The sequence below is a fragment of the Copadichromis virginalis genome, linkage group LG14, assembly GCF_057382275.1.
Source record: "Copadichromis virginalis isolate Kocher_CV1m ecotype Utaka linkage group LG14, C_Virginalis_male_GT1.1, whole genome shotgun sequence".
NCBI classification, from domain to species: Eukaryota; Metazoa; Chordata; class Actinopteri; order Cichliformes; family Cichlidae; genus Copadichromis; species Copadichromis virginalis.
In genome coordinates, this window is record NC_140631.1 from 42,387,937 (window position 1) to 42,415,741 (window position 27,805).

The following is a 27,805-nucleotide window of genomic DNA, read 5'->3' on the forward strand; positions in this document are numbered from 1 at the left end:
TGTTTCAATCCGACGGGAATACGAAACTTTATTCATACAGAACCTTTTACAAACAGGTCAGAAATGAACATGAAGGCAAAGGGATGTGAAGATTGATGACATCACATCAAAAAACCATGAGAGCGAGGCGGCCGGCGGGGGGGCGATGCAGCCAGGAGACCTCAGTGAAAACCTTAGAATCATTCAGAGTAGGCAGGAAGTGGGCGCTGCCTACCAGAGCGCTCCTGGTGCTGAGGCCAGAGCTCATCAGTTCTCTGGATTCAGCATGGTTGATGTGAGCCCGGGCCCCTGCAGCAGGCTCCTCCTAATACCTGAACTTCCGTTCTGCACGTGCAGCCCCAGGCTGCCCTGAGACCAGGTGGGACTGAGTCACAGAGCAGCAGCTGGCTGCAGTGACGTAAAACTTTAAAAGCCTTAGAAAAGGGTGCTGACGTCATATCGAGCGGGACTACAAACACACCGGTAGGGCATGTTTGTAGTTCCTTAAGAGCAGAGCGGGCGGTGATTGGCCGAGAGCCACAGAGACGGGCACGCGTCTCCGCCCCGCCCCCAGCAGTGTGAGAAAAGCCCCAAAAGTTAACGACGACAACAAAACAAACCACAGAAGAAGAGGCGTAAACAACAGCAGGAGTGAGCAACATGGCGGCGGTGAGAGGAGCCGGGGTTTCAGAGCGGGGCTGCCTGGAACTTCAGGCCGCTCTGTGAGCCTCTGCCCGCGGCATGAAGCTCTCCGGGCTGCCGGCATCATGGCCGTTGTGACAGCCAACGCCCGCGGAGTGTCCCCGCGGGGGAGCCGGCCTCCGGCACCGGGAGCCGGCGGGAGATCCGAGGAGTCCTGGAAGGGACACATCATCCGAGAGCTGAAGCACCGAGACCTGAGCCAGCACGCCATGTTCCAGGACCTGATCCGCTTCTGTACGACGACCAAGTACAACTTTTATCCCCTTTAAATCCATCACAGGCGGTCTGAGAGCAGCAGTCACCGGGCCGAACATTTAAAAACCCATTAAGTTAGTGTTCAGAGTTACAGTGAGGTTTTACAGGCTGACGCTGAGAAATTACTGCACGAAGAAAGACACTGATCATTTTTGAGTGAGGTTTGGTTCAGAGAAATCAGGGCTTTGTATTGGGGAACCAAGAGGTTTTCATCAAAGGCCAGCAAAAGTAAATATGTTTAAACCAGAACTAACGTCCTCGCATTTGCTCTCGTTACTAATCAGCCTGTTTAACCCTGTACTCAGGAAATGTCACAGAAGGAGCTGCTTTACTTAGGGACAAAAAAGATGGCTTTTTAATAGGGCAGCTCTACACCAAACTCTATGTAGGGAGACGGGATTCCATCTCAGCCAGGTAACTTCAGGGCTAACTCTACTCATCGCCATGGTAACATATACTGCGAGCCATACTTGCTCCAGAGCAGCTTCATGCGACTGCTTGTCCCCACTGCCAGCGATGGGATACGTGAATACAGACAACAGGGAGGGAAAGGTGAGCTTAGCCCCAAACCTCAGACTGCAGTCGGCATTCGTCACCACAGCTCGAAAGAACATTTCATACGTTCAATAATCAGCATTTTTAACACTTTCTTGAAACCAGGCTGAGATTCAGGCTTGTTGATCACGACAACTACACTGTGGTTCAGTTGGACTCTCAGTGACGATGTTTTATATATTTATATTTTTCAGTTATAGCAGCTCTGAAACCAAAAATGGAATTTGTGACGGGCAGAAGTTTGATGAGAGTCGTCCAACCTGTCCCACCAGTCAGACATCCAGTATAATCCTGTTCACCCTCCTGTAAAATCAGATTGTTTTTGAATGGAGTCTGGTTCATTTTATATTTTTATTGTGGTGAGTAGATCATTAACCCCTCTGCTCAGTGTTTTGAACCTCGCCGACATCCACCCTCCTTTCATACTTTGCTGACATTCAGGGACAGGAAGTTGTCGGAACTATTAAACCACACGTCGCCTCACTTCCTCTGCGCAGTGAGTCATGTGTGACAGATAACCAGCCTGCTGCTGGTTTATCATCAGGCCGCACACGCAGAATGAAAAAATGTTAAACATGACAGATTTTGAATGGAGTTTGGCTTCAGTCAATGAAAGCTGGGAAACATAATAAAATTAAGTCATAGTAGAGTAAAAATATCTCAGTGAAAACATGTTGTCCTGGTTTTTTGGTCCTAGCTGTCAGTCAGGTGCTCATCAGGTACAAACCTGGAGCACCTGGTTCCTGCCCCGCCTCCTCTGACCCCCCTTTCTGTCTGCAGACACTCAGCTGCTGGAGAAAACCAGTCTGACCAAAGGACTGCTGAGCAGCGCCGCCAGGTAACTCACTGTGTTTGTACATGTTCAGACATCTTTGTGAGCACAGAACATTGGTATGTTACTACACTACAGTAGTCACTGGTCCCACAAGGTTTAAGACATTTTTGAGACTCGCATTGTGGTTGTAGTGTCAGGATCACAGGTCATGGTTAGGCATTCATTTTGAATGTTAGGGTAAGTGGCTGGGATGAGATGAGTGAGGTGTCCTCACTAAGATATGAAAACGAGCGTGTGTGTGCTGAGGCGTTTGTTCTGTGTGTGCAGGTGTCCCCCCGCGGGCGGCGCCCCGCTCTCGTCCCTGCAGCAGCAGAGCATCCAGCTGAAGAAGACCACGGGAGAGGTCAGAGCAAACCTGCCCTCCTTTTCAGAGTGATCACATGATCAATTACAGCCAGGGTTAGGGTGACTCAGCCCGCAAAGTCAGCAGTGCTTGCAAAGGTCAGAGGTCATCTGGTGGCCTTCAGGTAGAACGCAGGTTTTTGGGTATTAACGCGTCGTTTTTCCAACCTGGAAACTGCAGTTCCTCTGACGTCCAGCAGAGGCAGCAGTGAGGTAGTCCCCATAGACGTGTTCACAGCCTCAACTCCAACTGGTTGGTCTCTGTAGCCAACTGCCTCCTTCATAGCACCTGTACAAGGAGGACTGTAAGAGCCTAAGAAATGTTTATGTTTTGTGTATTTGTCATGTGGCACAGGTGTTTAGATTTTCCTGCACCTCAGGTGATTGGATGTTATTTACCTGATGCCAGTGTCGCAACAGCGTCGTTGGGTGAGTCTGAGCGTCATTATAGCACATCAGTTGGTACATGCACTATTTGTTTTGATTGAAAGCACAAAGTTTGTTGTTTTCTTTTAAAATAAATAAAATACAAGTGGGGCTCAGTTTGGATTATTGGAGACGCGTCACAGCACAAAAATATACGTTTTGGAGTCACGGAGCTTTCAGATGGTTGGACGCTGTTCTCTGATGAGTTATTTATTTCTGTAACTCGCCTGTTATGGAATAAAGGGGCGTGGCCTATTTGATTGGCAAGTGGATGGTGACGCAGGTGTCTGTAGCTGGAGCTCTGGACCATGTTTGTGCTGCTGTGAGGTTACTGTACTAACAGGCCGTCTGAGAAGGCGGGGCCACAGTTTCGCTGAATAAAATCAAGGATTTTGATTGGATGTCGCTGTGCAGGTTTCACAGCAGGAACCTTTATTAACAGATCCACCGATCGGGGGTTTCAGTTCTCGTCAGTTCGATGCAGATTTATGTCCTGCTCATGAGCAGCAGCAGGTGTTGTTGTTGTGATGAACAGCTGTTCACCTGTTTCCGTGGTCACACTCAGAGCTCTTTCAGCTCGTTCCTGGCGGCTTGGCTCCTGTTTTTCTTTGAGGCCGTGTGATAAAACACAGCAGACTGTAACCGAGCAACAGCAGCCACTTCTTCCTCTTGTGATAAAGCCGACGAGCAGATGTGATCGGTGTGATAAAAGTGAGAGGAACAGGCAGCCCGAGGGCGGGCAGACCACTTCACCCTGAGCTGCTCCACAAGCTTCGGCCTGCAGGCTGACGATCCACAACAAACGCTCTGAGACCAGGAAGAGACACGTTCACGAGGGGAGGGTCTGGCTGCGGTCCGGCAGCATGGCTGTCGGGGCAGGCAACTTCTTTTAAGCCGTCGTGCACTCATCCCGGTGGACCTGTTTAGACTCTACTTTTGAATACCAAGTAGCTTGCTGTGTTTGCCTGTGGGTTTTAAGGACTAGATTCACCTCTTAAAACCTTTTGAACGGACCCAATCTGCCATTTAAAGAAGAAGATGACGCGGGAAAAAGCAGAAGCTTCAGCTAAGCCAGCGGTAGCTTCCAAGAGCTCTGCACCCGCTGACCACGAATATGCAGTGGAGACTTCAACACCGTCAGTGAAAAGAGAAACTCCACCTACGCCCACCAAAGCACCCACACCACCTAGCAAGGGTACTGTGTCCCAAAGTGTGGAAAGCAACAACTCCATAATAGAAGCCATTAACAAGCTAACAAACAAGATCGATGACTTCGGCGTGCAGCTAAGTAACAACATGATAACGGTGGCTAACATCGCCAAGCTGGCTGCAATGAACGCAGCCGATATAAAAGTCGGTAAGGCTAAACTGTCTGGTTTGGAACTTGAAAATCCAGGCTGGAAAGAAAAAAATGACGAAGATACCCGCGAAGAAGTTATCGACATCTTGGCTAAGGTCGCGCCACGTTGGGCTTCCGCACTGGGCAACACTGTGGACGCCGTCCATCGTCTAGGGAAAAAAGAAGCGGGTAGACATCGACAAATAATAGTTCAGTTCACCATGAGGCGCTACCGAGAAGCTTTCTGGAAACTAAGGATTCCCAGGTGTGCAAGGAGCAGGCGTCTACTGCAAGCAAGATTTCTGCAAACGAGACCGGAGACAGGACGGGAGGCAAGAGCTGCAGTTTGGCCCAAAATGGGCCCAAAATGGGCCAAACACTCAGTCTGGATTCATAAAAGGCCGCTCAATCCATAATAATATCCACCTTGTTTTGGACTTGAGTGACTACAACTACCTAATTGAAAACCAAGGTTTTGTTCTATTTTTAGATTTTTACAAAGCCTTCGACATGATAGAGCATGAATTTATGTTCCAAGCCCTTGATTTGTTCAGTTTTGGAGGTAACTTCATTAATGTAATCAAATTACTGTACAGAGATACTAACAGTTCAGTGTGTCTTCCACGTGGCACCTCACAAAGATTTAGGATCTGCAAAGGAATAAAACAAGGATGTCCAATCTCACATTGCTGTTTATGGCAGCAACAGAAATGCTTTCCATACTGATTAAAAATGCTGAGTTTGGTAGGACATCTATCCTGGGTACAGAGCTCTCTATCAGCCAGTTAGCCGATGATACAACGAAATAACCTGAATGAAATCCCCAAAATTCTGCAGATTATTGAAACTTTCTCAAAAGCTTCAGGATTAAATCTGAGTTTAAACAAATGTGAGATCTGACCCTTAAATGATTGTACTATTTCTAACACTTAATATTCCTGTTAAATGCACTGTCAAATATTTGGGTGTGTATATAACCAAGAATAAGACTGATTTAGATAACCTTAATATTTGGGAGAAAATCCAACTCGTTTAAATAACTGGGCTCAGAGAGACTTATCGATTCTGGGTAGAATTCTTCTCACCAAAATGGAAAGTATCTCCAGGCCAGTACATCCTGCATGTGCGGTAGGAGTGCCTAAATCAGCAAATCTATTAACCAGCTACACTTTGATATTATATATGGAAACGTAAAACCCACTATATCAGGCAAGGTAATTTAGTCAAACGCGTCGAAGATGGAGGTTTGCAAGCTATTGAATATGACAGCTTAAATGGCTCCCTGAAAATAAATGGGCTTAGGTCATTTTTAAGAAGTCAGACTAGCCGTTGGTTTCACATTCCAAGCAAAATATTCTCAGATCTATGTGGAATTAATCTTTACTTAGATGTGATTTTGACATAAACTCCCCATACAGCTGTCTTCCTCTCACCAGCACGTTGTATTACACTGGAAATGAATATACAAACATAACTACAGCCCACACAACACTCCGCTGTGCAACTGTCGCTACATAAACGCTGGAAACTAAAATGCTACGGTAAGGGCATCTGGGCAGTGATGATAGAGGTAAAATTCTATTAGAAGCTTTCACCACCAATTATAATCTGCAAATAAATAACAAAGAATTTCAAATAATTACTAATTACTATCCCTCAAAACATTCTATGGACAGCATATAATCTTTGTCAAAACCCTGACTGTGACCTCCCTGAACTCTTGGTAAATGGCCTGTATTTATATAGCGCTTTACAGCATAACATTACAGCTAACAGTCTAAAAAATCTGGGAATTATTTACTAATGTTTTTATCCACATCTGTTCTCCGGTGATGAAAAGAAAGATCAGAAAAAATGACCTAAAACTTCCGATTCCTCCCAAAGCTCAGGAGGTCCGCTACAAAATCCTCTCTGGTATTTACTCTTCCAAAGAATCTCTCAGACGTCGCTTTGCTATTGATAATAATTCTTGCTCTTTCTGTGAGGGGATATTGAATCAACAGAACATTATTTTATGGCTGTATATTCTGTAAAGCCTGTGGAACGATGTGCACTACTGGCTCTTCCCACAGATTCCAAACTTACTTGAATTTTCTAAAAATGATTTTATCTTTGGTTCTCTAAGAAAAGAAGCTTGAACATGTTCTAAATGTAATAATTATTATGGGCAAATTCTTCATTCACAAATGTTGTTTTCTGAAAACAAAGAACTCGTCCTCTCAAAAACACAAGCTCTGGATCTGAATCATATGATTATTGAACTAGATCTGAAAACCCCTGAGGTATCAGGTATGTCTTTTAATTATCCTTTTTTTTGCTTTGATTCTGTTTGGGGTTTGTTTTTATTTTATTTATTTATTTGTTGTTGTTTGTACTTCCTGTTCATTATCTATCTTATATATGTTGGAATTCAGCCTGTTCTGATACTATTTCATGTTGGAAATATGCATAATTGTTGTACATTATATTTCTGTGTGATTAATAAAATAAAACTGTTCACGAGGGGCGAACCGGAAACGTCGCCTGTCAGAGTCAGGTTGGGAGTTCGCTTTGTAATCGGAAGGTTGCCGGTTCGAGCCCCGGCTTGGACAGTCTCGGTCGTTGTGTCCTTGGGCGAGACACTTCACCCTACTGGTGGCGCCAGTGTCCGGCAGCCTCGCCTCTGTCAGTGCGCCCCAGGGTGGCTGTGGCTACAATGTAGCTGCCATCACCAGTGTGTGAATGTGTGTGTGACTGGATATGTAAAGCGCTTTGGGGTCCTTAGGGACGAGTAAAGCGCTATATAAATACAGGCCATTTACCAATGTTCCCTCTAAGCTGTGCGCGTCCGCCATCGCGCAGTGCTGCAGGTCTCTGCACACAGAAAAAAAATCTAACCTGAATTGAAATTAACATTAAAACTTTAACAATTCTGTTTGCAGTGTGAGTCAGTGACTGGCTGCTCCCGTATGGGATCAGAACGATGCCACCTTATCCCACAGTCCAGCCAATGATGCGATTCACATTCGTATATACGCAGCTAATCGACGTGGCTGACAGGCTATGACAGCGTCCTTATGTGCCGGTGTTTTAGCAAAGCGGCTGATGTGGAGTGAAGCCACGTTAATGACAACGTGTACAACCATTGGAGATGTGAGCAGGACAGACGGAACAACTGACGGACAAAGTGTGGACTTTATACCAGTTTTTAAATTGTGTTGATCGGCCACGTAAAACCAGAGTTATGATAAAATATCTGCAATGTTTGTTTTTCTTCCTGAATACTGTCGTTGTTTATATTTACTGCAGGAAGAAACGGTAAAAACTGCGTTTTATAAGGAAAACGCTCGAAAGCCTGTGAGCAAAAACAAAACTCCCAGCCTTTCCTATTGGTGGAAAAATGTACCATGTGGACCAATCAAAAAATGATAAGGCAACATGGCCTTTAGTTGTTTAGGGAGGGGGAAGTTTTAGTGCCGGTGGTGTTTTGAGATGTGAGAGATTTGCGACGTTTAGCACAAATCTTGTGTAGTCAGCGTGTAGTCAGCGTGTAGTTAGCGTGTAGTCAGTGTGTAGTCAGCGTGTAGTCAGCGTGTAGTCAGTGTGTAGCGTGTAGTCAGTGTGTAGCGTGTAGTCAGTGTGTAGTCAGTGTGTAGTCAGTGTGTAGTGTGTAGTCAGCGTGTAGTCAGTGTGTAGTGTGTAGTCAGCGTGTAGTCAGTGTGTAGTGTGTAGTCAGCGTGTAGTCAGCGTGTAGTCAGCGTGTAGTCAGTGTGTAGTCAGTGTGTAGTGTGTAGTCAGCGTGTAGTCAGCGTGTAGTTAGCGTGTAGTCAGCGTGTAGTCAGCGTGTAGTTAGCGTGTAGTCAGTGTGTAGTCAGCGTGTAGTCAGTGTGTAGTCAGCGTGTAGTCAGTGTGTAGTCAGCGTGTAGTCAGTGTGTAGTCAGCGTGTAGTTAGCGTGTAGTCAGCGTGTAGTGAGTGTGTAGTTAGCGTGTAGTCAGTGTGTAGTCAGCGTGTAGTCAGTGTGTAGTCAGCGTGTAGTTAGCGTGTAGTCAGCGTGTAGTCAGCGTGTAGTTAGCGTGTAGTTAGCGTGTAGTCAGCGTGTAGTCAGTGTGTAGTGTGTAGTCAGTGTGTAGTCAGCGTGTAGTCAGTGTGTAGTCAGCGTGTAGTCAGCGTGTAGTCAGCGTGTAGTCAGTGTGTAGTTAGCGTGTAGTCAGTGTGTAGTCAGCGTGTAGTCAGTGTGTAGTCAGCGTGTAGTTAGCGTGTAGTCAGCGTGTAGTTAGCGTGTAGTCAGCGTGTAGTCAGTGTGTAGTGTGTAGTCAGTGTGTAGTCAGCGTGTAGTCAGCGTGTAGTTAGTGTGTAGTCAGCGTGTAGTTAGTGTGTAGTCAGCGTGTGGTCAGTGTGTAGTTAGTGTGTAGTTAGTGTGTGGTCAGTGTGTGGTCAGTGTGTAGTCAGTGTGTAGTTAGTGTGTAGTTAGTGTGTAGTCAGCGTGTAGTCAGCGTGTAGTCAGCGTGTAGTCAGCGTGTAGTTAGTGTGTAGTCAGCGTGTGGTCAGCGTGTAGTCAGCGTGTAGTTAGTGTGTAGTCAGCGTGTGGTCAGCGTGTAGTTAGTGTGTAGTCAGCGTGTGGTCAGTGTGTAGTTAGTGTGTAGTCAGCGTGTAGTTAGTGTGTAGTCAGCGTGTGGTCAGCGTGTAGTTAGTGTGTAGTTAGTGTGTAGTTAGTGTGTAGTCAGCGTGTAGTCAGCGTGTAGTCAGCGTGTAGTCAGCGTGTAGTCAGCGTGTAGTTAGTGTGTAGTCAGCGTGTGGTCAGCGTGTAGTCAGCGTGTAGTTAGTGTGTAGTCAGCGTGTGGTCAGCGTGTAGTTAGTGTGTAGTCAGCGTGTGGTCAGTGTGTAGTCAGCGTGTAGTTAGTGTGTAGTCAGCGTGTGGTCAGCGTGTAGTTAGTGTGTAGTTAGTGTGTAGTTAGTGTGTAGTCAGTGTACAGTTAGTGTGTAGTTAGTGTGTAGTCAGTGTGTAGTTAGTGTGTAGTCAGCGTGTAGTTAGTGTGTAGTTAGTGTGTAGTCAGCGTGTGGTCAGTGTGTAGTTAGTGTGTAGTTAGTGTGTAGTCAGTGTACAGTTAGTGTGTAGTTAGTGTGTAGTTAGTGTGTAGTCAGTGTACAGTTAGTGTGTAGTTAGTGTGTAGTCAGTGTGTAGTTAGTGTGTAGTTAGTGTGTAGTTAGTGTGTAGTCAGCGTGTAGTCAGCGTGTAGTTAGTGTGTAGTCAGCGTGTGGTCAGTGTGTAGTCAGCGTGTAGTTAGCGTGTAGTCAGCGTGTGGTCAGTGTGTAGTTAGTGTGTAGTTAGTGTGTAGTCAGTGTACAGTTAGTGTGTAGTCAGTGTGTAGTTAGTGTGTAGTCAGCGTGTAGTCAGCGTGTGGTCAGTGTGTAGTCAGCGTGTAGTTAGTGTGTAGTCAGTGTACAGTTAGTGTGTAGTTAGTGTGTAGTTAGTGTGTAGTCAGCGTGTAGTCAGCGTGTAGTTAGTGTGTAGTCAGCGTGTGGTCAGTGTGTAGTCAGCGTGTAGTTAGTGTGTAGTTAGTGTGTAGTTAGTGTGTAGTCAGTGTACAGTTAGTGTGTAGTTAGTGTGTAGTCAGTGTGTAGTCAGTGTGTAGTCAGCGTGTGGTCAGCGTGTAGTTAGTGTGTAGTCAGCGTGTAGTTAGTGTGTAGTCAGTGTGTAGTCAGCGTGTAGTTAGTGTGTAGTCAGCGTGTAGTTAGTGTGTAGTCAGCGTGTAGTTAGTGTGTAGTCAGCGTGTAGTTAGTGTGTAGTCAGCGTGTAGTTAGTGTGTAGTTAGTGTGTGGTCAGCGTGTGGTCAGCGTGTAGTTAGTGTGTAGTTAGTGTGTAGTCAGCGTGTAGTTAGTGTGTAGTCAGTGTGTAGTCAGTGTGTAGTTAGTGTGTAGTGTAGTCAGTAGTTGTGTTGTGTGTGTCAGAACAATGAGGCGCCTGCTGAGTGTTACAGGTGTTACAGCAGTGACACATCTGCTGCTGTCAGGCCTGCAGGTATCAGGCTGTTGTTCTCCTTCATCTCATAGTGGACAGAAATTATTTTTTGTGACACAAATAATTTGTGTGGCATCAGATTTGATGCAGAACAGCTGATTGTTCTGTAAATAGTTTGAAATGTTTGTTTAAAAACACCTTGGCTGCATTTTTAGGTAAAAGCTGCAAAAAACTTTGTTTGCATGACTCAGTTACTTTTTTGAAGAAGTAATGTAAGAGCCAAAGTCAATGTTTATGTTTTTCCTTTTTGTTTTGGTGGCACAGGTGTATAGCTTTACCTGCGTCTCAGGTGATGGTATGTGGGTGTGGTCACAGTCTATTTACCTGATGTCGGTGTTCGCAGCAGGTGTTGGGTGAGTGGTTTGTGGGCAAACTTTTCTGTTGACCGTCATTTTTGCCACACCAGTTAATCCATGTGCTATTTGTAAATTGATTGAAAGCGCAAATGTTTGTTTTGTTCTTAAAATAAATGCGCAAAGTACAAGTACGACTCATTATGGATTATTGGAGGCGCGACACAGGGACACAACCAGCTCAGCCGGCCGCGGCTTTATTTACGGATGAAAGTCGCAACAAGTAACTATATAATTAATTGGCCAACATTGGTCATTATTTACTGTATTTGCAGACAGAGTTACAGACTCTCTCCCAGACCACAGACTCATCATACAAGTCAGAGCTTTATAGAAAAAAGTTGTTTTCAAAATTGGAGTTCAAGTTATTTTTACTTCCAGTAGTGTTGACGTGCTACAGGTCAGGAACAGGATTTGTTTAAATTGTCATTGTAAGTGGGCTAAAGCAGTTAATTAAAAGTCGTCTAACATACATGTAAACGCTGTAATGTGATTATTTTAATAAACATGTAACTTGGATGGATTCGTGCTGGCGTGACCACAGTGCTCACGTCTGCTGTTGCTCAGGGAGTTTGTGTGTTCGCTCAGACACGTGAAACATTAGAAGGAACGTTGGTCAGAGCTGCTGCTGGTCCTGCTCTGGCTTCATAAGCACACAGCAGAGGCTGAGCTATGCAGAGTTACAAACAAGTACATTCTGTAAGTGAGCAGAGGGATGTTAGTGTCATGACCTTTGTGTGCGCAGGAGGCTTTTTCAAAATGATACGATTCATGAAGCTCTGTGTGAGGTCAGATCAGAATCAGACATGTGACAGCGTGACGCTAACCTCACCCAGGTAAAAGTCACGACCACGAGTAACCTCTGACCCCTCCCTCCCTCTCTGTGCTTCCAGTTAGCCTATCAGGTGGTGGAGCTGACGCAGCAGATAAAAATCAAAGACGGCGTTCTGGAGGAGCAGCATGCCAGGTGAGTAACACACCTGAGACTGTCAGCTCACCAGTCAGGTGTAAAAACCTGCTGCAGGTGAGTTCAGGCTGAGGTCAGAGAGCAGGAGGAGGAGGAGCCTCGTTCTAGTTTTCCTTGTTCATTCGCTGAGTAGAAATATCGACTCACAGCTGAGCTCAAACTGCACTTTAGATCAGACTCTGCTGCTCGTCCACCGGGGGGCGCTGCGCCATCTGGCAATAATTCAAATATCTGAACCATCTGAAATTATTTTTAATAAAAGAAAAAATCAGATTCTTTACTCTAATATTCAAACATTTAAATATATTTTATCCTTTTTGTCAAAACACAGCAAACCTCTTTATTCTTTTATGTTTTTATTTGAAATGTGTTCTTCAAATCTTGTAAACTTTAGAAAAACATCCATATTCTACTTTGACATATTGAGTCTCAGGTGTTTGCCTCCAGTGTTTGTGTGCGCAGCTCCATGACACCTCATACTGGTGTGACCTACTCTTTCCTCCACCTTCAGGCTGCTGCAGGAGCAGCGTTGCCTGTCGCAAGTGTCTGATGCTCATCAGGAGCTGCAGGCACAGGTGGAGCAGGTTCAAGGGCAGAACACGGTGCTGAAGGTGGAGTACGACACTCTCCTGGAGCAGCAGAGAGCAGCGGAGGCGAAACTAAGGCAGGAGACGGTCAGAGGGGAAGAACTGCTGGCCAAGGTGATGAAGCGGAAAAACCAGGCCGCAGCTCGGATGAACAGCCACAACGAACGCCGCTCCAGGTACCTGAATGCACCACTCACACCTGTTCATCAGTGTACCTGAATGCACCACTCACACCTGTTCATCGTGTACCTGAATGCACCGCGCACACCTGTTCATCAGTGTACCTGAATGCACCACTCACACCTGTTCATCGTGTACCTGAATGCACCGCGCACACCTGTTCATCCTGTACCTGAATGCACCACTCACACCTGTTCATCGTGTACCTGAATGCACCGCGCACACCTGTTCATCAGTGTACCTGAATGCACCACTCACACCTGTTCATCGTGTACCTGAATGCACCGCGCACACCTGTTCATCAGTGTACCTGAATGCACCACTCACACCTGTTCATCCTGTACCTGAATGCACCGCGCACACCTGTTCATCCTGTACCTGAATGCACCGCGCACACCTGTTCATCCTGTACCTGCAGGAGGGTCAGTGTGGATCCAAACAGGCATCTCTTTGTTTGTTTCAGAGCCCGAGAGGCAACCCAGGCCGCAGCCAGGTCGAAGGTCAACTTGGACAGGTCAGCTGTCCATCCCCCGAGCTCTACATCGCCCTCTTCAGGTTTCTCTAAGTAAGAATAAATGAAACGCACGACACGGGTTTGATAAACATTTACACTGAAACAGAATTTTAAAAATACTTTTTAAAGTATTGATAAACATTTGAAACCTTGACAAATTTAAAAAAAAAGTCTAATTTTGATTTCGAGAATGTTTTGAAATATTAAAGATTTTGAGACAATAATATTCTGAATAATTTCTTTATTTTTGATCACATTCACTTACTGTCATTTTTGTTGTGCTGAAACTTTATTGGTTTATTGGCCATTACAAGCTTCTAAAGATTGATTAATAGACTACTTTGTTACTTCCTGTCACTGTCAGAATAAAACATGTTTGTGTTTCAGCTCATCAAGTGCTCCGAGCTCCAGATCGACGTCTCCAAAGAACGAGAAACGGGACGCGTCCACGGAACGAAAACCCATGCGACTCGTGAGGTCATCAATCACGCCTTTGTTTTATTTTATTATATAGTTTTCACGAGTTCACTGACGACCTCAGGAGCATTTACACACAAAAGTCATTAATCCTGGAGGGAAATTGAGTTGTCATAGCAACGTACAAACAACAGACGACAAAGCAATCGTGTTGAAGTGGAGAGATAAGGGTGAGGTGGGTGAGTTAGCGGGTCTAACGACCTCGTCTGCCTCTTCAGATCTCAGGAGCTTTTCTCACAATAAGATCATGAAATCAAATTTGAGCAGCAGGTCATTAATTTTCTGTGTTTTATTTTATTTTCTCTCTTAGAGTTGAAATAAAAACTATTCTGACTTTTTATTGAGATCATTGTAATTATTTCTATTATTGTTAATGTTGTGCACATGTGCTCAGCAGGGTGGTTACTAACGTAACTGCGGCTCCTTTAAACGAGATGATGAACTGTTTCTTCTCTCAGGTCGGCGTCGGTGACGTCTCCGAGGATCCTGACCTCCATCAAAGAGCTGTTTGAGTGAGTTGTGACCGCCATTATGTTTTGTTTGGTTCATTCATTTAGCGGCTCAGCGAATGAATGAATGACTCTGTGTGTGACATAAGCAGGAAGAGGCGGGGCCACTCAGTCTGCAGTCAGGAGGAAGATCTCGTCTCTCCTGTAAGAATCTGTGTGTCAGCCCGAGTCCCGGCCAGAGCTCTGCAAGTCCTGGTAGCGCGCACTCACACAAAGAACTCCTCTGTTCTCACTACCCAGCATGCCTCTCTGCTGACCTCAGCCTGGTTCACACGGAGTACGACGTTTACACGACGCTGTAATCTTTCCTTTGTTTTTTTCAGGATGCCCATGAGCAAGACATCAACGCCGTGCGGTTCAGCTCCAGCTCAGACCTGCTGGCCACGGGGGGGACAGACAAAGTGATCAAACTGTGGGAGGTCAGGGCAGGTAAACCCACCTGAGGCCCGCTCGTTGTTTTTCTGTATTATCGGTGATTTAAAGGACGGGTTGTGACCTCACTGCTGATGTCATCAGGCTTGCTGACTCACAGAGGGACCCTGGACGGCAGCACGGAGGGCATCACCTGCATCGAGTTTGACCCCATGGTGAGGAAGTCACCTGAGCTCACCTGTAAATGGAGCACTGAGGTGTTTCTCACTCGTGTGGGCATTTGTGTTTTTAGGGCTTCAGGATCCTCGCCGCGTCCTACAGCAAGGCGGCCATGCTGTGGCAGCTGGGCGACTCCGTTCCAAAGGTAAAGGTGACTCACCGCCCGGTGTGTCTGATTAATGACGGGAAACATCATCAACAAATTCTGAAGACGAACACAAAATTTTTTAATTTACAATGACGAGCTTTTATTTTGAAATTGTGTTTCTGCAGATCTGGAATGTAACTGTGTGTGCGTGCGTGTGTGTGTGTGTGTGTGCGTGCGTGCGTGCGTGCGTGTGTGTGTGTGTGTGCGTGCGTGTGTGTGCGCGTGTGTGCGCGTGTGTGGTAGGTGACTCTTACAGGTCACAGCAGGAAGGTGACGGCGGCGAGGTTCAGCAGCATCACCCATCAGGTGGTGACAGGAAGTGCCGATGGTACCATCAGACTGTGGGACCTGCGACGAGCTGCCTGTGAGTAACCGTGCGTGCCTGCTGCTGATTGGCTCATGGCGTCCCTGCAGGTGGAGTGTATTTAAGGCAGACCGTGTCCCTGCAGGTCTGCAGTCGCGTAATGTGGCGAAGTACTGCAGCGACCTGGTGTGCTCTGAGAACTGCATCATCAGCGGACACTACGACGGGCAGATCAGAGCGTGGGACTCCAGGTTGGTCTGCCGCGCCGCAGCACACCTGTGCACCACCTGATGCTGAGCCACGCCTCCGCTTCAGTAGAATCATTAGAATCTGATTCCTTTCATTCAGACACCTCTCGTTTACTCCTCCCAGCCGTTTCCAGGGTGACATCCCGTCTCCGTCTGTTACTTAGCAACAGCTTAGCTCACAGACTCCCCTCAGTGTCCTGAAGTCTGTCTGAAGCAGCAGGTGATTGACAGCTCTGCCCACCATTTACACGCCAGCATCGGCTCTCACTGCGCGTGGTTGATCAGAAACCGGATGATGTCGTGTTTACCTTTGTATCTTCTCCAGTTTTCTGTTTCTGATCATCGGTTTAGCGTAAAAGTTATTATTCGGGGACGAGCCCCTGATGCTTGCACCTGCTCTCGTGAGCTTTGGCGCCATCAGCTGGTCAGAGATGAAGGCGTGTTTAAAGCCGTTCATAAATCAAATGCTTTTCTTTACGTTCAGGGTGGCGAGCTGCGTTCAGGTGTTTCCTGCTCAGGGAAAAGTCACCTCGTTGGACCTCAGTTCTGACCACTGCCAGCTGCTCAGCTGTTGCCGTGACGACTGTCTCCAACTGTTCGACCTGAGGAGGTGGAGCAACGAGCGCGTGACCTTCAGGTACGTCAGGACGAGGTGATGCTCTGCCGAAACGAACTTCCTGTCCATTTGTCTGACGTTTGTCTGTTTGTGTCTCAGAGCCGACGGGTTCAAATGTGGCAGCGACAGCACCAAAGCCGTCATCAGGTGAGTCACATGATCAGTGACATCAGAACCAAGCACTACAAGGGTCAGTGAAGCAGAAAACTGTTAGCCGTGCTTACTGGGCGCGCCCCGAGTTAGGAAAAGGCTCACTTTCAGTTGATGACCAAAGCAACTGCCAATGAGAGTGAAGGATACTGCTGAGTGACAGAGAGGACGTGTGACCATCGATGAAAAATGAACATGTGACTGCGGGACGTCTCGCTTTTGTCAGTTACAGATGAAGCGGTTCCAGGGTCCAGTTCAGGGGCTGCAGTTAGGTGTGTCACCCTCCACCTGTCAGTCAGAGGCCACGCCCCTAATAATGCAAACGTTCGTTCTTAATACTACATAAACAGGCGGGTTATTAAAGGAAAAGGCTGCAACATTTCTGCTGTCTGACTCACTGCCGCCTCTGCTGGACATCAGAGGAACTGCAGGCTGCTGTTGAGTGCAGAGTCAGTCCTTCCTTGTGTCTTTATGTTTGAGTCACGTTGTTGGGTTTCTCTCTTTACTGTAAATCTTTAACATCACGTCGTCGTAGCGGCTGCAGGTCAGCCCGGCACGTGCCTGTCCTCGGTGTCCGGGTGGAAGCGGGGAGGCGGGGCTGCCAGCAGAGTTTGGCTCGGTGCTCTGATCGATTATCACAAGTTTAATCGTCGGATGGAGAGGACTGTTTCTGGGCCAGAGAGATAAAAATAGGGCGAGCTGGAGACGGGGAGAGATGAGATCGGGAGATTGGTTGATTTTCTGCTGTTTCCATGACGACAGCAGGGCAGGGATGCTTTGCGCCTGTTCGGCTCCCTGACAGAACCACTGCACATGTGAGTCCAACATGCACAGCTGCTCTGCCTACACTACGCTGAGCCTCGCCTGCTGTTGGCTTCGTACCTCTGATTCCTACATTTGTCTGTTCTCATCGGGTCTCTTGTTCAGCTTCTCGGGAGCCAGACTGACAGTGTCTCTAAAGTCTTCAGACTCAGCTGTCCACATGGCAGCAAACCGCTGACAGCATTTTAATCTGCACGAGGCCACATGCACATCTGCTTCAAAGCAGGAATGACAACAGAAGGTGAAGCAGTATAAAACACACGTGCTGAGTATCAGCGTCACAACTTTCACCGACGCGTCGAAATCTCGCCGACTCGGAGCAGCCCTCGACGCTCTCTCCTGACCTGAGCAGTTTGTTAAAGTTGTCATGTTTTGTTTGTTTTTTCCCGCCTGTCCTGTTTGGCTCTTTTGCATCAGAATTATTGTCTAAAGGTGAAGAAAGATGCCCAACAGATTTACTTTAAGATAAGATAAGATAACCTTTATTAGTCCCACACGTGGGAAATTTGTTTTGTCACAGCAGGAAGTGGACAGTGCAAAAGTTATGAGGCAAAAATTAGAATACAATAAGAATAAATACAGTACACAGCTGTACAGAATAGAATAAAATAAAATACTATATACAGTAGAATAAAATAAAATAAATATACAATAAGATAAAAATAGAATACAAATACAAATACTATATACAACTGAGTAAAAATACAACGATGACAGAAAGGATTATTGCACTTAGTATTATTGCACATGTATGGATGTGTGTGCTTGATCAGTTAAAGTCTTACCAAACTGACCATCCCAGCCTTGCTGTAATGGTCCATTTGATTCACCTTTTATTGTTTATTTTATTTTATTTTCACTTGCTCCACACGGGACAGACTTGACTGGGGAAAGAAAAACAGCGGGGAAGAGGGGCGGGGATAAAGGGCAAAAAACGACAAAATAAGCAGACAAAAAATCCATCCATCAATCACCTGGATCACCTGTTGAGAAAGAAAAGAGAAAACAAGCAAAGAAAAAGAGCAACATAATAAACAACATCACAATGATAAATGGGAATATGACAGTAAATACTAAATATTAAACATCATTGTGCAGCACATAAGATCAACAGAACACAAGAGACCAAGGAAGACCAACAGAGGGGCAGCTGCGCCACTGTCCCAGAAAGAGCTGAGGAGAGTCCCAGATGAGGGCTCACTCAGCAGCCGCGGAGCAGAAGCCAGGGGGAGTTGCAGTGACGCGCCCGTGAGCTCCGCCGGCAGCCAGCTGTGCCTGAGTGACCGAGCCCCAGGCCGAGAGGCCGGGGGCACCCCACCTCCGAAGTGGCCCGAGCGAGCCCCAGGCTCCAGGCCCCGATAAGCGGCCGCCAAGGAGTGAGCCGGTGTGTACCTGGACGCCCATCCCCGGACACAAAGAACCACCAACGCACCGATGTCTGAGGGAGTCCGCCACTGGCAGGGGAAGTGGTGGTGGGTGGAGATAGGCCTCCAAACCTTGGAGGGCCTGAGATGTCCCCAGAGAGGTGGCGCCTGACACCCAACCTGACATATAGACACAGACATACAGGCACACACAGATACAAACATCCATTCCCACCCTCATGCTCTCATATGCACTCACTCCACACTCAACCAACGTGGAGACAGACATAAAGAGACGCTGTACACACGATCACACTCCCCAAGCGTACTCTACAAACCGGGTCTAGGTACCCCCGCCCCTGGAGGGGGGAACTGCACCCAGACCCCGGTGGTGTTACCCTTTTCACTGCGGTGGGGGGAGGCAGACCGCCCCGACTCCGCAGCAGCAGGGAGGCCCCACACTCCAGACCGCAGTCGGACGGCCAATGGACCAATGATATATTTGCAATTTACCTGTGCTGCTCTGCCAAAACACTAGTTGGCGCTGGCGTCTCTCTGAACTCTCTTCCAGCTGTCCTCCAGTCTAAGAACCAGTTTACATATGGGAAAACTATTGTGTTGAACATTGGGTTGTTGCGAGCAGCATCAGTGCAGCATGTTGCATTTGTGGGGCACATCAGGTCACAGCGTAGGGTTCAGAGGGTTTGTGGTTGCAGCGTAATGGTGAGACAAGTGTAAATCCCTCTTCGATGTCCCAGCTGGGAGTTCTCGGCTCTGCAGATGTAGAGAATCGTGGAGCAAATTGCTCACAGCAGCAGGAAGTTTCACGTCAGAACAGCTGTTTCACCCAGATGTTCTCTCTCTTCAGTCCAGACTGCTGCTATTTGGCGGCCGGCTCTGCAGACGGCGCAGTTTACATCTGGAATGTCTCGACGGGCAAGTTGGAGACCCGGCTACCCGACAAACACAGGTAACACCGAAGACTTGAGTCAGCTGATCAGCACAGTCACTGCCAGTGCAGGGTCCTAAAGATCAGAGGCTCCAGCTCAGCTCCCTGTGGGACTCCAAATGCACAGACTACAGTGTTCCTGATGACAGGCTAGTGTGAGGCTGCAGGGCTACAGACTCCTCCAGAGTGACTTGTGTGTTGCTGTGTGTGTAAATCTCCATGAAGTTTAAGGGCCTGCGATGGCGCCTTGAGAGAGCCCGCGTGTGTTTAACCACAGAGAAAGTGTCCACTGTCCCTTTAACAGCCTGCTCTCTTTCAGCTCGTCCATCAGCGCCGTGTCCTGGTCTCTGTCCGGCGAATACTTCGTCAGCGTGGACAAGAGCAAGCGAGCCGTCCTCTGGAGTGACATGTGAGGCAAACCCGCGACCAGGTCACGTTGTCATGGAGACGCGTCACACATCCAGCTTTGATTGGACAGACGGCTGTTTGACAAAAGTCTTTAAGCTATTTGTTGGTTGGACCAAAGGGAAGTGACCTTACGTTGTTGTGATCTATGATAACCCTGAAGAATATTAACGAGGGAGGAGAACATGGATGTTCTACCAGCTTTAAGCTTTTCTGTGTAAAACCTGTGTGAACAAAGGGAAACGTTGAACCATTTTACAGCCGACACGCCAAAACGAAGCGAGGCCGAACAGCTCATCGGTCACGCGTGCACACGTCAGCCCGTGGCGTGCGCTGTGCTCACGGGCTGAAACCAAGCTAACTTCTTTTTACCTGGAACGAGTAGAACGGTTTTGTTTTTATCGTTGCGGACAGATTAATAACTCGCACGCTCCTAACACTCCTGTTTTAGATGTTAACGTTTTTCCCGCCCTGTCTCAGCTGCTTTTGGGTCCTGAGAAAGTCTTAAATTGACATTTGTTAATAAAAGATCTGAAACGGTTTTAAACTGATGTTTTCGGTCACCTCAGATTCATGTCCCCGCTTTTACATCCAGAGTGGGGCCGCAGCGCGACACTGAAGCCCCACCCACCTGCTGGCAACCAATCAGAAGAAAGTTGTCTCTAAAGGGGGAGGGGCCACCACCCTCAGACTGCCTTAACCTTTGAACCCCTGAGAAGAAGCTTTCGTTCAGGCCCGGGAACATTTGCTCCTGATCCTGAATTTAAACCAGCCGCTCTGGGATCGGTGGGCGTGTTTCCAGTCTCTTTGCTCTCAGCCGTGGATTTACATTTAAAGGCTGCTGCATGCAGTCACTGAGGGATTATTTTGAACTGTAAGTGATGCAAAGCTGCTGTGGAGGAAATGAGCAGAACGTGTCCACCTGTGTTGTCCTGCGTCTGTATCTGCAGCGAGAGGCTGCCGCTCAGGTAAATGCTCAGGTGTGTTTTTGTCTCAGATGTCGTTCTGTCAATGTTTTTAATATTATTGTTTCTGCTCTCAGCTCTAATAAACGCTGATCTCTAACCGCCCGTCCTTCGTCCTGTCGTCTCCTCGCTCCTTTCTGCTTGAAGGCTTTGTTCGTTTTTTTTAATCGCAGTCTGAAGTCATGTCCCCGAGTTTAAAAAGACAAGAGGATGATGATGATGATGCTGATGAGGAGGTTCGGCGCTGCAGGCTGCTTCACGCTGAGGTCATTGATTAGGAAACAGAAAGCAGCTGCTGCCTCCAGACTGACCGAGCGCTGACCTACACGCCGCGTAAGTGTTAGAAAGCTTCTGTTGTCCTCCACTCCTCACAGAAGCCTCTCACTTTGACCAGGTGGATGGTTTCTGTCAGTCATGGCAACAACAGATGAGTCTGTTAGTCTGCTTCATGTTTCTTCTGCCGTTGTCTCACAGAGCGAATCAGGTGTTTTCAGCTCAAACTCCATCCATCACTCCTCTGTCCTCCACCCGTCTGTTGGACATGAAAAAGCTCATCTTTGAGGGATTGAGCAGGCATCCTGGTGGCTGAACCACCGCTTTGAGACTCTCCAACGACTGCGCTCCTCAGCTCTCTAAGCACAGACATCTTCAGATGATGCTCACTTGTACCCGTCTTCCTCCCCTCACAGCCAGCCGGTCACAGTAGATGAGCCTGGTGCTGCTGGAGGTTTCCTGTTAAAAAGGGTTTTTTCCTTCCCACTGTTACCGAGTGCTTGCTCTTAGTGGTCTGATTTTTTTAGGTTTTCTCTGTACTATTTTAGGGTCTTCACCTGAACAGAGTAAAATAAAAGTAAGTAAATGTTTATTTATATAGCACCTTTCAAGATAAAATCACAGAAGCTAAAACATGAAGACAAAATCAACCAAAAGCAAGTCTAAAAAGATGAGTTTAAAGCTGTTTTTAAAAGAGACCACTGAGTCCACAGATCTCACAGTCTGGGGGCCACAGTTACCAAAGCTCGGCCTCCTTTTGTTTTCAGCCTCGTGTGCTGGACAACCGGCAAGCCCTGATCACATGACCTCAGGGACCTGCTGGGAATGTATGGATGTAAAAGATCTCTGATGTATGTCGGTGCTCATCCATGCAGATCCCTGAATGTCAGAGTCATAATGTTAAAGTGGATTCTGAATTTAATAGGGAGCCAGTGCAGCTGGATCACCAGGGGTGTGGCATGGGAGGTCTTGGTCAGAAGCTTTGCAGCAGCGCTCTGAACACCCTGCAGATGTTCCAAGGAGGATTTACATAAACAAGTGAACAAAGAATTACAATAGTCCAGACGAGATGATGCCCCTGGGCATGTCGTGCCAGTTCAGAGCACGACACAACGGGACTCAAGGCCGCAATGTTTCTCAAGTGATAAAAACAGGAGCTGACAAGCGATTTAACATGAGCGTCCAAAGTCAGAGCTGAGTCAAAAGTTACACCAAGGTTGATGGATGAAGCAAGAGGACCTAAATTTTCCAAAACCCTAGGCACAAACTTATCGGGAGCACAAACGAGGACTTCAGTTTTCTCCTCATAAAGTTGAAGAAAATTATCAGCCATCCAACCTCTGATGGAGTCTATGCACCTATGCAAAAACTGTAGCTTGGAAACATCTTGGGGCTTAAAGGAGATATATAACTGAATATCATCTGCATAGCAGAGATACGAAATGTCTTTAAAAGTGCTCAGTAAGTGCTGAAGAGGAAGTAAATACAACAAAAACAACAAGGGTCCCAACACAAAACCTTGTGGCACACCATAGGCAAGAGAAGTAGAAGAACTGTGGTTAGAGGCAGCCACAGAGAAGGATCGTTCATGCAAATAAGATTCGAACCAGTCCAAAGCAGCCCCTGATATTCCCACCCAGTGTCTCAGCCTATCTAACAAAATGTGATGGTCAACAGTATGAAAGGCAGAGGTCAGGTCCAACATCAGCAAGACATTCTCCTGCATCACATCTCATCAAGATGTCGCTGGAGGTTTTAAGAAGTGCAGTTTCAGGAGTGTGAACTCTGCGAAAACCAGAATGCTGTATTCATCCAGAGCAGCTTGGTCTATAATAAGCAGAGAAGCTTAGCAGTTTTGTTCTGTTTTGTTTTGTTTCGTACTCTGGCCCCAAGCCTGAAACAGCTGAGTGGCCCCGTCTCATTGTAGCGAGGCTACACTACTACACTGACTGTGTTAAAATCCTGTCGAGGGCAAGGGAGCTTCAGCGGATTAAGGTGAACAATATGACCATCTCCGTTTTCCCCGCCTGTACCGCCAAGACAGCCTGAGCTCGTGCGGCCTTCGCAGACCGTCGCCGTCAGCACATCACAGATGTTATTGAAGCAATGACAGGATTTACAGACTGAACACGATCTCCTCACAACAACTGACGCGGAACGTCTTTTGATTCGATCCCGTGCTACCTACTACGAGCATGGTGAAAAGCCAAGTAGACTTCTGGCACACCAACTGAAACGTAGAGCCAGCTCTCGCACAATTTCACAAGTTAAAGACCAGTCTGACATTAGGGCTGCCACGATTAGTCGACTAGTCACGATTACGTCGACCATCAAAATCGTCGTCGACTGATTTAATAGTCGATGCGTCGTTTGAAGCTTTGTAAGATCACAAAAGACGCAGGAATAAGTAGCAGGATTTAAGAGTGTAATAACGGACTGAAACAGAAGATGGCAGCACTGCATGTACAAGGATGCCAGCTGCCATTAAACCCCGAAGAAGAAGAAGCTCTGTCCCAGAATTCATAGCGCAGCTTCCAACAATGGCGGCAGCTAGTTAGTTTTAATATTACTCTTATTATTCTTTCTGGGTCACAAAATAAACGTTTAACATATTTTCAGGCGAGAATGTAGCTGTGTAAACCTCAAATATCTGCTCAGTTTATCAGGACACCGCATATTTTCAAAAGCGCTCCAACGTTTTCAGAGACGTCTGTTACCCACTAGCTCGATAGCTAGCAAAATTAATCGGTGACTAGTCGACTATCAAAATAATCGTTTGTGGCAGCCCTATCTGGCAATCTGATTTCTGACCCTGTCTCTGTCAGTGGGATTTTTAAGAGACTTTTAACGTGTAGTTATAAATTGTTAGATTATTGTGATATTGAAATATAAAAATACACTTTTATTTTCTATTATTTCTTCATCGCTCAAAATAAGCGTCACACTGGCGGAAGCCGGTGTGCCCGCTGAAACGCCTGCATTTACCGAGACTTTCAACCCCAGGTAGGCCAATTATGGACCTTGGGATCCACATTATGTCAGCAGCTCCACCGCGAACTATGTTAAAAACAAACACGCTCACGCCTCACAGACGACAGCTTACAGTCCTGTAAAGATGAAGTGACTTCACTGTGCGCAGAGGTTCAGGAGCAGAAGTCCCGTTGTAAACATGTCACGGCAGACCTGACGATGTTTGCATGAACACGCTTTACAGCATCTCTTTATTGACCACTTTCACACACGGCTGCTGTACGCACACAGCCGGCTGTAGCTTTGCAGCTCACAGCCCGACACACAACCGCAGAGAGAGCACAGACTTTAAGGTGGCGAGGCGTGATTGCTGGTGCCGCTCAGGTGCGTCCGCCTCCCCTGCAGCGGCGCTGCAGACCACGCCCCACCGCACACATTAACCAGGTAAAATACATATTTAGGCAGAATTTTGTAAATATCTATTTTTCATTTTTCAGCAGCATAGAGATTTTTTCCAGTTATTTTTAAAAGTCAGGTCAAGGCTCCAAAAGCCCAAAGGAGATATAAGGCTGGCGGCTCACAGCAGTTTTTGTTTGCTGGATCATTGTAGTTCAGCTTTCCTTTTGTTATATTTCTTTAAGAGATCGAAATGTGTTCATTACATAAATAAAATGTAGTTTTCTCTGTAGCACTTCATGGATTTCATAAGCAACACACTTTAGCTGTTCACACAAAGCATAAAGGTAAAAAAACAATATGTACAGTGTTATCTTCATTTTAGACGTCACAAAGTATTTGCGGCTCTCAGTGGGTTTTTTTTTGCGTGGAAACCGGCTCCAAGTGGCTCTTTGGGTCTTAAAGGTTGTGACCCCTGGCCTAGACTGAGGCTCTCTTTATTACAACAGTTTACCTCTAATGGGGGTCTTTCCCTACCAATTTTTTTAATGTACTACTGGTCTTCACATATTCATAAGCTGACCTACTGGCTAAATTCACCGAACCTGATTTGGTGTAAACTTGAAATTCAATCAGTTTCTCCATATTTTCCAGTCGCCTCTCTTATCTACTCATCACTGCCTGTTAAACATCGTCTGTTGCTTCAAATCCCGTAGTGCTCTCTACACGTAAGATGTGGTTTCAGTTCAGGTCGCATTTTAAATTCATTGCCCCCTCTACCAGATTACCATTGTTAAGGAATCATCCATTTTCCTGCCACTGCCGCCTGTCTGACGTGGCATGAAAGAGACATAAAATTTCTCTATTTGCAAATTAGACACTGTGTCTCATCACTGTTTCCAAACTTCTCCCTGCTGATGCTCCATGGGTTGACCTTCTGCTTGTGAGGCCTAATCAAAAATCACTTCTATCAAATATATATTGTATGCTTATGGCGACCCAAACTGATTCATCGGGTAAAATCAGAACCGCCTGTGAGCATGAATTAGGTGTTGAACTGTTTGAATCATGGTGGGACAAGGTGACTCTCATGCGTTCAAGTACACCATGTGCTACAGCTTGTACAGTTTAGTCCATTTCTCAAAATCCCGTTTATCTAAAATTTTCCTTCAATTATAGATCAATGTGACCTCCCCCTGCAATCCATATGTTTTCTTCTGTCCAAGTTTGAACACATTTTGGGTTTTCAGAGGTTTTTGGATCCGATCCGAGAAGACCCTCTGACTGCCATATTTGGAGTTCCAAAGACCCTCTTAATATAACTCCCCAGCAAACTGAGATCGTGGCTTTTTGTTCCCTTCTTGCTAGACGCTGTATTTTACGCCTCCATCTGCATTGCAATGGCTTAATACTGTCCGGACATTCTTGAGGGTGGAGACGATCTCACTCACAGTGAAAGGTAGTCCTGCTAAATTTATCCACAAGTGGACACTCTTTGTGGAATATCTCAGATCTTTTCCTTAGAACAATGTGATTTACCCACCTGCAACTAGATTGAAAAGAATTTGAAATTTACTCTTTTTAAGGTAGGCACAGGATTTAAGCCCCGCCCCCTCTATTCTTTTATTTGTATTTATATTTTATTATTTTACTTTATTTTATTTAAGATTTTTTCTAATTTAGATCATACAAACTTATTTCTAATATGCCATGGCCAAGACCAAAGAGCTTTCGAAGGACACCAGGAAAAGTATTGTAGACCTGCACCAGACTGGGAAGAGTGAATCTACAATAGGCAAGCAGCTTGGTGTGAAAAAATCAACTGTGGGAGCAATCATCAGAAAATGGAAGACATACAAGACCACTGATAATCTCCCTCGATCTGGGGCTCCACGCAAGATCTCATCCCGTGGGGTCAAAATGATCATGAGAACGGTGAGCAAAGATCCCAGAACCACACGGGGGGACCTGGTGAATGACCTGCAGAGAGCTGGGACCAAAGTAACAAAGGTCACCATCAGTAACACACTACAACGGCAGGGAATCAAATCCCGCAGTGCCAGACGTGTTCCGCTGCTGAAGCCAGTGCATGTCCAGGCCCGTCTGAAGTTTGCCAGAGAGCACATGGATGATACAGCAGAGGATTGGGAGAATGTCATGTGGTCAGATGAAACCAAAGTAGAACTTTTTGGTATAAACTCAACTCGTCGTGTTTGGAGGAAGAAGAATACTGAGTTGCATCCCAAGAACACCATACCTACTGTGAAGCATGGGGGTGGAAACATCATGCTATGGGGCTGTTTTTCTGCCAAGGGGACAGGACGACTGATCCGTGTTAAGGACAGAATGAATGGGGCCATGTATCGTGAGATTTTGAGCCAAAACCTCCTTCCATCAGTGAGAACTTTGAAGATGAAACGAGGCTGGGTCTTCCAACATGACAATGATCCAAAACACACCGCCCGGGCAACAAAGGAGTGGCTCCGTAAGAAGCATTTGAAAGTCCTGGAGTGGCCTAGCCAGTCTCCAGACCTCAACCCCATAGAAAATCTGTGGCGGGAGTTGAAAGTCCGTGTTGCTCGGCGACAGCCCCAAAACATCACTGCTCTCGAGAAGATCTGCATGGAGGAATGGGCCAAAATACCAGCTACTGTGTGTGCAAACCTGGTAAAGACCTATAGTAAACGTTTGACCTCTGTTATTGCCAACAAAGGTTATGTTACAAAGTATTGAGTTGTATTTTTGTTATTGACCAAATACTTATTTTCCACCCTGATTTACCAATAAATTCTTTACAAATCCTACTATGTGGATTCATGGATTTTTTTTCACATTCTGTCTCTCACAGTTGAAGTGTACCTCTGGTGCAAATTACTGACCTCTGTCATCATTTTAGGTGGGGGAACTTGCACAATCGGTGGCTGACTAAATACTTTTTTGCCCCACTGTATGATCTCTTGATAAACAAATAAAATAAAACCAGTGAGTGAATGACAGCATTCTTACAATAAACAGGGACCTGACCAGAAACCAATGAAGTATTGATAATTGTCAGCACACAGGGACCGATAGACTGAAAGACATTTGTAAACAAAGATCCAGGTAAAATATCAGGAGAGCAGGAGGACGCTTTTTAATCAAATTAACTAATTTGACCAGTTTAGGTAAGGACACAGGTTAAAAACCTTATAACAGGACTAGGTGGGGTTGGAGCAGACAAGAGACACAGAAGGAGATATATTGTTCCTAACAATGCTGACTTTTTCAACAAAGAAAGTTTTCACAATCTTCATTCAATGAAATTGGGACAGCAGGTGGAGCAGGAGCAACTATATCACTAACGGTGTCTAATACTACCTTGGGGTTACCTCTGCTCTTTGAAACTAGGTCTGAGTACCCATAGCTTCAGTCACAGGTGAGGCTAAGGATGTCAATCGATGGCTAATTCAACAGCTTTTCTTATGTGCTCAGTTGTGAACCACTCCAAGGAAAGCTGGACCCATGAAATCCTCAGACCAGATCCCGAGGCCCCTGAAACAGACGCCCTTCCCCTTCTGGACAAACTAAAAACTTCCATCACTCGCG

General features: G+C 46.4%; 1 protein-coding gene across 4 annotated transcripts; it reads left to right on the plus strand.

Annotated features, from left to right (window-relative positions):
* The first annotated feature begins 537 nt into the window (after window positions 1-537).
* On the plus strand, window positions 538-27,801 carry atg16l2 (ATG16 autophagy related 16-like 2 (S. cerevisiae)). 4 transcript variants are annotated; one of them, XM_085431029.1, is made up of 18 exons: window positions 538-915; window positions 2,272-2,329; window positions 2,594-2,669; window positions 11,679-11,752; window positions 12,264-12,515; window positions 12,983-13,084; window positions 13,421-13,510; window positions 13,969-14,022; window positions 14,112-14,214; window positions 14,343-14,448; window positions 14,536-14,606; window positions 14,684-14,755; window positions 15,002-15,122; window positions 15,208-15,313; window positions 15,795-15,947; window positions 16,026-16,073; window positions 19,131-19,232; window positions 19,531-20,686. In XM_085431029.1, exons 1-18 carry the CDS (start codon window positions 747-749, stop codon window positions 19,622-19,624), a joined length of 1,851 nt encoding a protein of 616 aa, XP_085287155.1. In that variant the 5' UTR covers window positions 538-746; the 3' UTR covers window positions 19,625-20,686. The 4 variants fall into 4 exon arrangements, with proteins under 4 accessions (XP_085287155.1, XP_085287157.1, XP_085287158.1 ...); XM_085431032.1 differs by having other exon boundaries at window positions 539-915; window positions 14,109-14,214; XM_085431030.1 differs by lacking the exon at window positions 538-915 and adding an exon at window positions 956-1,488 and having other exon boundaries at window positions 14,109-14,214.
* Window positions 27,802-27,805: the final 4 nt, after the last annotated feature.

Coding starts and splice junctions, on each gene's coding strand:
- atg16l2 (XM_085431032.1), top strand. CDS start 747: ATGGCCGTTGTGACAGCCAACGCCCGCGGAGTGTCCCCGCGGGGGAGC. Junction 13,085..13,420: donor CCCTCTTCAGGTTTCTCTAA/GTAAGAATAAAT, acceptor TTTGTGTTTCAG/CTCATCAAGTGCTCCGAGCT. Junction 15,948..16,025: donor AACGAGCGCGTGACCTTCAG/GTACGTCAGGAC, acceptor TTTGTGTCTCAG/AGCCGACGGGTTCAAATGTG.